The sequence below is a fragment of the Podarcis muralis genome, chromosome 2 (assembly GCF_964188315.1).
Source record: "Podarcis muralis chromosome 2, rPodMur119.hap1.1, whole genome shotgun sequence".
In the NCBI taxonomy this organism is placed as follows: domain Eukaryota; kingdom Metazoa; phylum Chordata; class Lepidosauria; order Squamata; family Lacertidae; genus Podarcis; species Podarcis muralis.
In genome coordinates this window covers 107,029,986-107,043,361 of record NC_135656.1, presented here as the reverse complement: position 1 = coordinate 107,043,361, position 13,376 = coordinate 107,029,986, and the positions used below count along the sequence as shown (strand labels likewise).

At 47.1% G+C, this 13,376-nt stretch overlaps 2 protein-coding genes across 3 annotated transcripts; both read right to left on the bottom strand.

Annotated features, from left to right (window-relative positions):
- Positions 1-358: 358 nt before the first annotated feature.
- Positions 359-880, bottom strand: LOC114588593 (histone H2A-like). Its single transcript, XM_028713996.2, has one exon. It carries the CDS (start codon positions 865-867, stop codon positions 391-393), a length of 477 nt encoding a protein of 158 aa, XP_028569829.1. The 5' UTR covers positions 868-880; the 3' UTR covers positions 359-390.
- Positions 881-3,203: 2,323 nt separating this feature from the next.
- LOC114588485 (E3 ubiquitin-protein ligase TRIM39-like) lies at positions 3,204-13,222 on the bottom strand. Of its 2 annotated transcripts, XM_028713807.2 has the most exons (9): positions 12,574-13,222; positions 11,499-11,594; positions 9,219-9,401; positions 8,605-8,627; positions 8,189-8,295; positions 7,148-7,177; positions 6,820-6,888; positions 5,823-5,864; positions 3,204-5,224 (listed from the first exon to the last, which is right to left on the bottom strand). In XM_028713807.2, the coding sequence occupies exons 1-9, from the start codon at positions 13,015-13,017 to the stop codon at positions 4,704-4,706; spliced, it is 1,515 nt and encodes a 504-aa protein (XP_028569640.2). In that variant the 5' UTR covers positions 13,018-13,222; the 3' UTR covers positions 3,204-4,703. The 2 variants fall into 2 exon arrangements, with proteins under 2 accessions (XP_028569640.2, XP_028569641.2); XM_028713808.2 differs by lacking the exon at positions 6,820-6,888.
- Positions 13,223-13,376: the final 154 nt, after the last annotated feature.

Genomic DNA, 13,376 nt, shown 5'->3' with positions numbered 1-13,376 from the left:
TATCTCTGCTTCACCAGGCAGGGGATCGAGTCCTTGTTGGCCACGGTGCTTATATAGATGTGCTGCCGTGGGTGCCAGGAAATAGCTATCATGGGCACAAAAAGGTGGATTTCCATTCCCACGGGACTGAAGTTTGTAATGCAAGCAGGGATGATTGTAGACTCCCCGGTTGTGACCACCAGCAGCCTCAAGGTGTTTTTAAGGCGTAAATGATAGGGAGGCGTTTTCGAATCAACGGGGGAAATGTGCGAGCGAGCGCAGGGGTTTAATATTATTTTGGGGGGCAGTGTTTCCGTTCTTCTCTGAGCGTTGTGGGTGGCTCTGAAAAGAGCCTTTGGGTCTGGATTATTTTGTCGCCGGGCGTGGTCCGGACTATTTGGCCTTTTGGCCTCACTGGACCGCGACGGGCGCGGTGCTGGGCTTGAGGGGCGCCTTGGTGCCTTTGGCGGCCTTGGTGACGGGCTTGGGCGCGGCCTTGGCGGCGGCCGCGCTATGCAGAGCTTCGGTCTTCTTGGGCAGCAAGACGGCGTGGATGTTGGGCAGGACTCCGCCCTGCGCGATGGTCACTCCGCCCAGCAACTTGTTCAGCTCCTCATCGTTGCGCACCGCCAGCTGCAAGTGGCGCGGGATGATGCGGCTCTTCTTGTTGTCCCTGGCTGCGTTGCCGGCCAGCTCCAGGATCTCGGCGCTGAGGTACTCGAGCACCGCGGCCAAGTAAACGGGCGCTCCGCCGCCGATGCGCTCGGCGTAGTTTCCCTTGCGCAGGAGCCGGTGGACTCTGCCCACGGGAAACTGCAGCCCGGCTCTGGAAGAGCGAGACTTGGCCTTGGCTCGTGCCTTCCCGCCTGTCTTGCCGCGACCTGACATCTTCAAAGGCTCCTGACTTCTTTCTCGGCGAAATAACGACAAGACTGCAGGTGTTTTGGAGTGGGCGCCTTTTATAGGTTTCTTGAGCTGGCTGTGATTGGTCGAAGATGAACAAGCCAATAGCAAAAAGGATTCTATTTCTAAACCAATGGGAAGCGAGTGCGCGCGGGTGGGGTCCTGGGAGAGGGGAACAGACTTAGAATATATTTATATTGTAGAAGAAAGGACAAATAGTGTTTCTCTCTGCTTTCTGTTCATCCGACCCTCCCCCAATGTTTTTCCAATGGAAATATTGATGCTCGTGGCTTATTGCTTTTTTACCCATACGATGTTTGGTGAGAGCTGGGGATATTTAGCAAGTTTCCCCTGTGTATACAGTTCCTAGCCGATTCCTTTGCTCATACATTTCCAGCGCGTGAAAGCTACAACTGTCTGCCTAAAAATCTGTCACGCAGTTTACTTTAGGCAATTCCCTGCAATACTTCGTAAAAGCGCCCCTCTGACTTTAGGACTTAACAGGCCCAGGCGGCTGTGGAGAAAGCAGAGCGGGGCGGGGCTTGACGCTTCTTGTTCAGTTGTGGAAAATGGCAGCCAAGCGCTTCAGCGGGTTGAGAGGATTGCAGAGACGTGAATACTCTCCGTACTAGGAGAGCAGAAATACTGTAAATGCTGTATAAAAGTTAAAATAAAAAATAAAAAAAATTAGGAGAGCAGCAAAGCAGTGTGATGAGTTGAGAGGCCGCTTTCCTGAAGCGGGAGGGAAGGAGTCTGCCTCTTTCAATGCTGGGCCGTGCCAGTACTTGAAAGCAGCAATAATCTGCTGCATAAATAATAATGAAGGAGCGTCTCCACCCCCATCGTTCTGTCCGGACAGAGGTCCAGAGCTGAGGCCTTCTGGTGGTTCCTTCATTGCGAGAAGTGAGGCTACAGGTAACCAGGCAGAGGGCCTTCTCGGTAGTGGCACCAACCCTGTGGAAGCCCTCCCATCATATGTCAAAGAGATAAACAACTACCTGACAATTAGAAGAAATCTGAAGGCAGCCCTGTTTAGGGAAGCTTTTAATGTGTGACATTTTAATGTATTTTTAATCTTTGTTGGGAGCCACCCAGAGTGGCTGGGGAAACCCAGCCAGATGGGCAGGGTACAAATAATAAATTAATAATAATAATAATCCCTCTCCTTGCTTCCGAGCACCTTCAAAGCATGGTGTAAAGCAGAACCATAGAATCTTAGAATTGGAGGGGACCCCACGGGTCATCTAGTCCAACCCCCTGCAATGCAGGAATCTCAGCTAAAGCATCCATGACAGATGGCCATGCAGCAGAAGGCTGACCCTTCTGCCTACCATCAGATCTTTTGCATGTGGCTGAGAAACTAAAGGCTGGCTACTGGAGTCATTCAGAATGTGTGGGCACCTGGACTTGTGTGGAAGGGGTGTATGTCATAGGTTAGAAGATGGTTCTGTTGCCAGAATCTTTGGAGAGCCCGAAATCCACTAGATGAGATGATTAGCTCTTTTGCTCAGCGTTACTCTGAATTGCTGCCAATATCTCCTCTTGCAGGTTTGCAGGAAAGTCCCACTGGCCATGGCTTGAACAATGAAGGTTTCTCAAAAGCTATTGAGGGCAAGCACGCTAAGGAACAAGTGCCCTGCAACAGGCTCATAAACATTCTTCTAGCCATCGCAAAGCTAGGCTGCGAAATCTGAGATGGGTTGATGAGCTTCTGATCTTGAAGAAAGTGTGGACGCCCCCCCCCCCCCATGAAGAAGTGACCCACTGCGATCCCGTTTCAGGGGCCTAATCTGGCCCGCTAGTCGGTTTAATCCGGCTCTTGTGGCAGTTTATTTCCTGGGGTATTATCCTAAAAAAAACTCAACAACTTAAATCCTATGAAAAGGTCAACAACTTTGGTTGGCCCTTTGATCAGTCCTCATGGCCCTTCACTTCATCAATTTTGGCCTTCTTTGAAAAAAGTTAGGACACCACTGCTCTAGGGTCAAAGCTCATGGGCAGAAAAGTCTTAGTGGAGTTGTGCACTCAGTAATCGCCACCATTAAAGGAGATGGCCTAGATCCCCTCGCTGGGCACATATGAATCAGCCCCTTCTCTATTGTAAACAACCTAGCTTCTCGCAGTTTCTAGAAATCTCACAGAGATTAATATACACAAGCTGTTGTTTCTATGAATGAATGAATGAATGAACATGTGCCTGATTGCCACAAAAGGGAACACAGGATTTAGGGAGGTGTGGGTGGTTCCCCCGCACAGGACACCAAGCCAAAGGGTTGCAAAAACAATAATAAGGAACTACTGTGAAAATAAGTAATACTTAGTGGGTGGCATTGAATTTTATTCTTGCTCATATTACTAAAGTCCATCCCTGGGCAGATCCTGGTTAGCGTGCCTGCAGCCCCATGAATTACGCACCACTCACACAGATTCAGGTGATGTGTAACAATACATTGAAAGTAATATACATAAGATGCTTAAAATAATACAAAATAGTGTCAGGATTTTCGATTGGCCTAAAAGATATATAATACTCCACTAGAAGTTTCACAGCACTCTTCCATTTCCAGCATGGATCTAACCCGGATTGCATTTTGCAGCATGCTCAACTGCCCAATATTCAAAATAATAATATTATTATTATTTTAAAGCGAGAGGGAGGGACAGGAGATTGGAGCCTCATATAAAATACCTGGGGGTCAGGACCCTGGGCCAGGCATAGGCAAACTCGGCCCGCCAGTTGTTTTGGGACTACAACTCCCATCATCCCTAGCTAGCAGGACCAGTGGTCAGGGATGATGGGAATTGTAGTCCCAAAACATCTGGCGGGCCAAGTTTGCCTATGCCTGTGGGCCTGGGCTAACCCCAAACAATACTCCACCTCAAACACATGTATCTTAAAATGAAATATTGGAACCAACATTGTGGAATGTTAAAATGTTCCTTTACTCACAGGCATTTCAGGGGATAGGATGGGAAGGTTTTTAACATAGGCCTGGTTAATTGGTGAGCCTAGTTTTGTTATTTTGCTGGGATGGTGGGTTTTTAAAAAATAATTCTTATACTATGAACATTATCTTCATCATTTTTGTTCAGTATGGTACTTTAAAAAAAGTTTTTAGGATGCCTTGAATCTTTTAAGAAAAGCAATAGAATAAACTAAAATTATCATAACAGAAGTGGAGCATAAATATTAGTTGAGTCAAAACAAAGGTTAAAAGGATTTTTTTTAAAAAAAACTTTATTGAAAGATTAATGAAATGATTAAAGACTGCAACGGCGACAGCAAATCATAAGTTCATTAAAAGTAAAAAGCTACAGTTCTATGCTAACAAATAGCAGAGTTAATATATGGGAAGATTAAGGGTCAAAAATAGACAATATTTGGTTTATTTAGCATTAAAATGCAGGTTTGCAAAACTGCAAAATACTGAGAGGAGAAGCTAATGATTATTCGAATCCCCCCAAAAGTGGTGGGGAATTTAACCCTTTGCTTTGGTCCCAAGTATAATCCCTCCTCTGAAGCCGCTATTTGCAGTGGGAGGAAATCCCCCACTGGCACCACCGAGAGGGTGCAAAATTAAAGTAACATTATTTGCAATACTGTAGTGCTCCTTTTCTGTACTGGATTATAAAGCAATCATCTGCACAGTCAAGCCAAAACACCATGGTCCTTTGTTGAAGGGGAATGTGGGACAGCAGCATGGGATGGAAATTGCAGCCTGTACAGACTTCCAAAGGGATATCTGCTGCTCTTTGGAACTAACACCTGGACTCGTCCGAGAACCCAGGAAAGGCAAAGCACAGGCCAAGGACCATGTGCTTTAATAGCACAGCTGGAGGCAAGCTGATGAATCGACAATCCGGAAAAAGGGAAAAACTTCCTCCCCATCAAAATCAATTGAGTCGAAAATGAAGAGGCAGGTGTTATCTTCAGCATCATAAAAAGACACTTTCCCTGCGTCATAGTTCAAAGAAACTTGGATTTGTGCTGGGCCCTCTTCTGGGTCCAAATAGGTAGGAGGTGAAGTCAGAGCTTTGAACTGATCATGGCGGCTAAAGCCCACTGCCCAGATCCCTTCATAGGGTTCAAAATTAATTTCCCTATCCCTCTCCACAGACCCTCTGGCTACGCCCACAGCCCAATGGTTGACATTTTGGACATCCACCGTCCAATAATGTTTCCCGGAGCTGAATCCCCACATTCCAAGTACACAGCGGGTGTATTCAAACCGAATTGAACTGTAGGGGTAGTCCTGACGGACATTTCCCCACCATAATGCTTTTCCATCTGGAGACACAATATAGCGGGGATGGGCTGTTTCCGGATCAAACACCACGTTTTCTGAAACACAACAGGAAGACGGGTGGTAAAACAAAGCAAACAAGACGAACACTTAACAGAATCGGTTACCTCCGTAAGGTAGTGCTCGCAAATTGCACATATTCTGTAGGCGGAGAGGAACGCAGAACCAAAGTAGGCCAATTCATACAACCAAATTTGCATGGCAAGAATACAGGGGCACATGGAGGGTGAGCGTTGCAAGCTGGAGGCTGTGTGTACAGAAATTTACACTCGCTGCTTCACCCACTTCTGCCTCTGGCCTCCCACAACATGGCATGTGGCCCTTGGAAGGCTGTTTAGAAGAGAATGTGGCCCTTGAGCTGGAAAATGGTTAATGTAACCTTTTCCACAACAGCATTTCCCCCAATTTATGTCCCCCTTAAGCTATTTACTTGCTGGGGGTGGGGTTGGTTTAGACTGGAATGATAGGGCAGGGACTATCTCGCTTCCTCCGCCCCCCAGCACTGCTGCCAGGGCCTCAGTCCAGTTTAATCTCCCCCTGCAGCAACTTTTCTCTCAAGAGAGAAACGTCAGGAGATCAAATGATGAAACTCTCCAACATCTGGGCTGCTTTTGCTCTCCAGAAATAGCAGCTTACCTCTTATCCATTTTGATTTCCCCTTCTTAGGAGTATAATAGTCTAGGAGGAGAAAAGAGAACAGGGTAAAACGTCTGCTGTAAGGCTAACAGAAGAGATCTTAAAGGTAAAGGGACCCCTGACCATTAGGTGCAGTCGTGACCGACTCTGGGGTGCGGCGCTCATCTCGCTTTACTGGCCGAGGGAGCCGGTGTACAGCTTCCAGGTCATGTGGCCAGCATGACTAAGCCGCTTCTGGCAAACCAGAGCAGCGCATGGAAACGCCGTTTACCTTCCCGCCGGAGCAGTACTTATTTATCTACTTGCACTTTGAAATGCTTTCGAACTGCTAGGTGGGCAGGAGCAGGGACCGAGCAACGGGAGCTCACCCCGTCGTGGGGATTTGAACCGCCGACCTTCTGATCAGCAAGTCCTAGGCTCTGTGGTTTAACCCACAGCGCCACCCGCGTCCCAAAGAGATCTTACAGCCTGTTTAATCATGCACCAATGAACTTTTGTTGCTAATTAAACTGCAAGAATCATTCACAATAATTACTGACTAATGCATGAATCATGTTCTTAAGGCTAACTGTCAGATGAACAACTGCTGTGTCTTTGCCTTTCTTCCAGGGGGCAGGAGAGGCATGGCATGCATTCGTTTATTTCGCCCCATTTGATGACCCAGTGTTGTTAGACCCACAAACTTATCGTCAAAAACTACCGTCAACTGTCAGGGAAAGATCCCTAGGTTCTGGTGAAAGAAAAAGAGGAGAAATAAATGAGGAGAAGAGTTACGTTCAGGGCAAGAATGTACATTACTCGTATGTAGGTCAATGGGTTAACTGCTCAGATTTAGTAGTACAGCAGGCAGTTTGTCAAAGGATGGGCCAAGTGAGGAGACCGTCTCATTTTGCTGAATAGCTTGGAACTCAGGGATGGCAAACCTTCCGGATGTTGCTAGATTCCCATCAGCCACAGGCCACCCAAATATTTATCCCCATGCTCTCCCATTTTTTACCTGCAGGAGGTGCTGGATAGACAAAAACAGACATACATCTGTGCTGACTGAGTTGCTGTGGCACGCCTCCTGGATTCAAAAACACAAGAGTCACCCCATTCCTCTCGGATCAGTTATTTCAGTCTAACATGAATGTCTGAACGTGCACATGAGGCCAAACAAAAGGGCTGGGAGGCTGCACCTCCCAATTTCTGTCCGCCTGAATGCAGTCACCTGCTGCTCAGCAACAGTGCCCAACCACGCCAGCCACTGGGGCCCAGATTTCATATCCCATGGAAGGTTCTAGACCAAATGCTTCTTTCCCATTCCGGCATGGATGCAAACTCACCTGCTCTCGGACTGGCCAGTTTTGGAGGTGCTGGGGAGAGAAAGGTGGAAGGGAAACTCAACAAAGTTTCAGATACCATGTACAGTTCACACTGGATGTGTACTCTATATACGTACGTGCGTGTGTGTGTGTGTGTGTGTGAATGCTCTTCATTTTTGGAGGGAGAAACCAGAAAGGCTGCAATATTTAACTGTGGTCCCAATCGTGCAGGTAAGACTTTAGCTGGTCATGCTGGGAGTTAAGGGGATACTTGTTTAATATTTACTGCCTCGTTCCCTATGAGGGAAAGCAGTCTCAGAAAGAAAGTTTGAGTCTCCCAATACTGAGTAGTAGCTTTGGTTAAGCTGTCTTGTTACTGTGACCCAGTACTCCGAATAATTCTACAGTGGTGCCACGGGTTAAGTACTTAATTCGTTCTGGAGGTCCGTACTTAACCTGAAACTGTTCTTAACCTGAAACACCACTTTAGCTAATGGGGCCTCCTGCTGCTGCCGCGCCGCCGGAGCACGATTTCTGTTCTCATCCTGAAGCAAAGTTCTTAACCTGAAGCACTATTTCTGGGCTAGTGGAGTGTGTAACCTGAAACGTATGTAACCTGAAGCATATGTAACCCGAGGTACCACTGTACAGACTTTTTATAAGGATCTGCTCTAATTACCTCAGGATTAACCACAGACGCAGATCAAGACTTGGCTTTGTGAACTGCCAATACAGTGGTACCTCTGGTTATGTACTTAATTCGTTCCAGAGGTTCGTTCTTAAGCTGAGGTACCACTTTAGCCAATGGACTGCCACCATGCTGCTGGTGCGCAATTTCTGTTCTCATCCTGAGGTAAAGTTCTTAACCCGAGGTACTACTTCCTGGTTAGCAGAGTCTGTAACCTGAAGTGTTTGTAACCTGAGGTATTGATATGCACTATGTGAGATGAGGAAGGACTCCCATATATATAACTCTGCACTGGCAACTTCTGTCTCTTTTGGGGGGTGAGCCTGACAGACTCATGTGATTGTTATTATCCTAGTTAAAACATAATCTGTTACCTGAAAGCTCACACAACTTGGTCTGCACCAGCTGTAGTTTTTCATTAAGCCACTCAACTTTTTTATTCAGATCAGCTTTGGGTTTCCCATATTTTTCTGTGTTGCACCTGGAAGAACATATGATTTAAAAAAAAGCACTGCCCTGTATTGCTCCCCGATTCCTTTCCTGTTAAGTAAACTAGCAATTCCTTCGCTTTCATGGCATAATCAGCTGCCTGAGATGGCGGCCTTAATCTGCCTAATGGCAGGACTGTCCCAATCTTGAAAAATAGCTTAGTTGGTCAGAGCAGGGTGCTGATATAACCCCAAGGTTGCAGGTTCGATCCCCATATGGGACAGTTGCATATTCCTGCATTGCAGGGGGTGGGACTAAGATGATCCTTTCCAATTCTAGGATTCTTGAAACAGGGGCTTACCTGCTCAGCAAGGGATCCATAGCCTGGGGGGAAAGATAAATTGATCAGCCCCACTTTTCAAAGTTTATTACATTTCATCAAGTACTAACTCTTAGTGCATTTTGCATATTTACAGCCCACCTTCCTTTCAAGACGGAACAATGAAAACAGGTCAGACCATCAACACTACAGTAAAAAATAAGACCATTATTACGGGTTGTATTCAAATAGCATCTACCCAGAGTAGACCCATTGAAATTAACGAACCTAAGTTGACCATGTTCATTAATTCCAGTGGGTCTACTTTGAGTAGGATTAGCACTGACTACCACCCTACAGCTCCTCCAGTGTCAAAAAGGGGTGTGTGTGCGAGAACACAAAAGCCTCATATTTCTGTGATATTGCTATCAGTTTCTGCCTCATATTTGCCATCACATTTATAATGACTTCTAAAAAAACGAAGGTTTGTCTGGACTGAAACAAATCTGCTGTACCCTTTTCACGTCATAGACCAACCTTTTTAAATTTTCCCTTTTTTTTTTGTTGGAGAGGGGAACAACAACAAAAAAAGAAGAGAGGAATGTCCACCCAGCCCAAATTTCCCTGGGCTTTCACATCTTCTAGTATAATCTCACCTGCAGGAGTTCAAAGGCAGACTTCAGACACATCTCCTCTGCCTCTTTAATCAGCTTGGCAAGATGAGAACTGCGCTCTGAGAATTCGCTGGCTATTTTGTCGATTGACTTCATGATCTCTTCACACGCATCTAGCAGTTCCCACTTTCCCGCAGCTTGATTCCTGAGGCTTCCCACACGTTTCTGCAAAGACCAGAGGACAAGAGAGACCGAATTCAGTGTGCTGTTGTGATTCCATCCCCAGGGAAACAGGGGGAAAGAGCCAGTTGTGCTTAGTTTCATCAGGGCTAATTCATTCCACCATAACAAGCCGGAGGTGTAACCTAATGCAAAGGTCAGTAGGGTGGACATTTCCCCCCCAGTGCTTCCCAAAGGCATCTGTTGGTCACTGTGAGAATAGAATGCACACTCCCAGCTTGGGGTCATCTCTTTCTGATTCATTCCCAAACCCACCACCATTCTCTTGACAATAACCTTTTCACCCACTTCTTTGCTATTACTGACCTGGACAAGAACATTACTTCCTTCTGTTTTGCAATCCACGTATTTCCAACCTTGTCCCACTATCTTATCTGATACCTTCAGTTAAGCTATACTACTACAGTGGTGCCCCGCAAGACGAACGCCTCGCAAGACGGAAAACCCGCTAGACGAAAGGGTTTTCTGTTTTGGAGGCGCTTCGCAAAACGAATTTCCCTATGGGCTTCCTTCGCAAGACGAAAGCCCATAGCGAAATCTCCGGGACAGCGGGGAAGCGCAGCGCGTCTTCCCCACTGTCCTCGGACCTCCTCCGAAGGCTGGCAGTGGGGTGGAGAGACCTCCTCCCGCCGCCAGGCTTCGGAAGGCTGCTCCGAAGCCTGGCGGCGGGGCGGAGAGACCTCCTCCAGCCGCCAGGCTTCGGAAGGCTGCTCCGAAGCCTGGCGGCGGGAGGAGGGTTTTCCTTCCCACCGCCAACATTCAGAATGCTGTTCTGAATGTTGGCGGTGGGGAGGAAAAACCCTCCTCCCACCGCAAGCCCCGGGAACAGAGGAGAAGCGCTGCGGGCTTATTCGAAAGGTCTTTAGCTACGCATTTCGCTCCAGAAATCTATAATGTAACCATATTCACTTCTGAAATCCTGTTTTCATCCATCTCTATATCTTAAATGTTATGAAAGCATTTTGTAGGTGCCTTAATACACTTCAGCTTATGTTGTATGGACCTATCTGCATTTAGCTGTGATTTGTTGTTTTTAGATTGATTTCATGATAAAGCCAATTTTCATAGTTTTAAATACCCCAAAACTGAAAAACAAGCCTGCACTTTTGAAAAAACAACAACCCTGTAATAACCAATATTATTTTAGATTCTAAGATGAACTTTGTTTCATTAATTTTTTCTTTTACAGCTATGTATTGTAGGAAAGTTGTACCCAGTTGATTCCCCCCCGATGTCCAAAAAACATAAAATTTTGTTACAAGACATAAGAGACCCATAAATTTTATTCTTTGTTGAGAAAAAGCATGTCTTTGCAATAATTTTCACCATCAAAAACTTTTGATTGCATCGTGCCCTAATGCTGAAAATTTTTCTAAACCTAGTTTTTCCACCAAAAATGCTACATTTATACATTTTTTAAGGCATTTATAAAATCTTTTGAGTGTGGGTGTATTTCCCCCCTGAAATCCTCATCATGTTATTGATCTCTGTGTAAAATTTCAAAGAGATCTGATCATTGGTTATGGAGAAAAAAAATAAAATGCACACAAGGCTGAAGATCTCAAGAGGGACACAAACACCGATTTCACGAAACTTTGAAGTGCTATAAAATTAAAACCGTTTGAGATAGAGGGGGAAATTAAGGGTTGTTGTTTTTTCAACCATAAGGGAAGGGTGTACACCAAGTTTCAACAAAATCCAAGAAGGTGGGTGACATGACAGCGTTGAACTTATTGGAATTTCAGCTCCGGTCATCCGAGCTGATAAGGCTCATCTTCCTTTGAGCCCAGCAGAGCATTAAAACAACGCCACAGCAGAAGGATGAGATTGTAGTAACGTCACATCCCGTCTCCCTTTCCCGTGAGACTCCAACAGTATCTGGACTCTCTGGAATGTAAACAGTCCTGTGACTGCAAGCAGCTGCACAGTGAGAAACAGAAACTAACAGAACTGACATGGAAGGCCCCAAGAACAACAACAACTACTCTAATGGGCCTGAGAGGAGCTGCAGTCCAGAACATCTGGGGAGCACAAAAAGGAGGCAGCTGCGTTCAGTGGATGGCAAACTGGGAGCCTGCCTACCTTCATTTCCTGAATTTCTCTCTCACTGCACCATTTCCCCTTCAAAATTTCATCTCTCTCCTCCTTCAAGGTTGTTAGGCAGCTTTGGAGGTGATCCTAAAAGGAAATAAAAAAAAAGCATTCAGCGCTTATACCATTGAAAGATTTAGAAACCACTTTTTCACTAAAAAGCTCTCATAGTATACAAGTAAAACTGTAAATAAAATCCTGGGGATGGTGGCACCTGAAGACCAAATCAAATCAAATATCTTTAATACGGTCAGTGACCAGGAAGCAATTTATAAAAAATATGACATTAAAAGTAGTTTTGTTGTTTAGTTGTGTCCGACTCTTCGTGACCCCATGGACCAGAGCACGCCAGGCACCTCTGTCCTCCACTACCTCCCGCAGTTTGGTCAAACTCATGCTGGTAGCTTTGAGAACACTGTCCAACCATCTCGTCCTCTGCCGTCCCCTTCTCCTTGTGCCCTCCATCTTTCCCAACATCAGGGTCTTTTCCAGGGAGTCTTCTCTTCTCATGAGGTGACTCCCTGGAGAAGACACTGATGCTGGGAAAGATGGAGGGCACAAGGAGAAGGGGGCGACAGAGGACGAGATGGTTGGATAGTGTTCTCAAAGCTACCAGCATGAGTTTGACCAAACTGCGGGAGGTAGTGGAGGACAGAGGTGCCTGGCGTGCTCTGGTCCATGGGGTCACGAAGAGTCGGACACAACTAAACAACAAAACTACTTTTAATGTCATATTTTTTATAAATTGCTTCCTGGTCACTGACCGTATTAAAAGTAGTATTGTGCTACAAATAACAGCAGAAATATGGCCAATTCACAGAATTGGTGCTTATATTTATGCCTGAAGACCAACATTATCTGGACCAGGCATAGGCAACCTCGGCCCTCCAGATGTTTTGGGACTACAAGTCCCATTATCCCTAGCTAACTGGAGCAGTGGTCAGGGATGATGGGAGTTGTAGTCCCGAAACATCTGGAGGGTCCAAGGTTGCCTATGCCTGAGTCATCCTTTTCCCATCCTCTTCGTGCTCCAAATTCTCCCAAAACGAGGGGCGATTTCCCTTACCTTAGCATCCTGGGCAGCCTCGTCGATGGGGAGGGCGACGTGCGCTTTGTGCGCCCGGGATTCCCTGCAGACCAAGCAGATGAAGGCGCGGTCCTCTAGGCAGAAAAGCCGGAGGGCTTCGTAGTGCTTCCCGCACAACTTCGGCGCTTCCTTCTTGGGCTCCCCTTCGGCCAGGCAGAGGCTCTGCAGGCGGAGGCGCTGGATCGCTTCGGCCATATTCGCCAAGTGCCTGTTGCGCCGGAGGTGGCCCCGGGGGAAAGCGATCCTGCACTGGGGGCAAGAGGAGAGGTCGCGGCTCGGCCCCTCCGGGCACTGGGCGATGCAGGCTCGGCAAAAGCTGTGCCCGCAAGCGATGATCATCACCGGGTCGCAGAAGTAATCCAAGCAGATGGAGCAGGTCGCTTCGTCCTGGAGAGTTTTGGAGGGGTCCCCGGCGGCGGCCATGGGTGCGTCTCCTTGCGCGCAAAATGCGCGGTCTGGGCAGTGCGGGAGAAAGAGAGTCCCGCCTCGCCGCGGTAGAGGTCAATTTGGGGTCCAAAGACGGAGGATCCCTTCTGCCGCCGCAGCCTGGATCCCTGCAAACCGAGGAGGAACGGAAAGGAGGAGACGGGCGAAAGCGAAAGCGAAGACGCAGCGCAACGCGGAGACGAGCGTGACGCCAAGGGTCTGAAGGGGGCGTGGCGCTGAAGCGAAGGGGGAAAGTGCCGCGAGGGGACAGAAAACTTTTCAGGAAATGGCTCACACCCATGAAGATATGCCTGATGGTGGTGCTTAAATGCGCTTTGACTGCACCACTTGTCTTT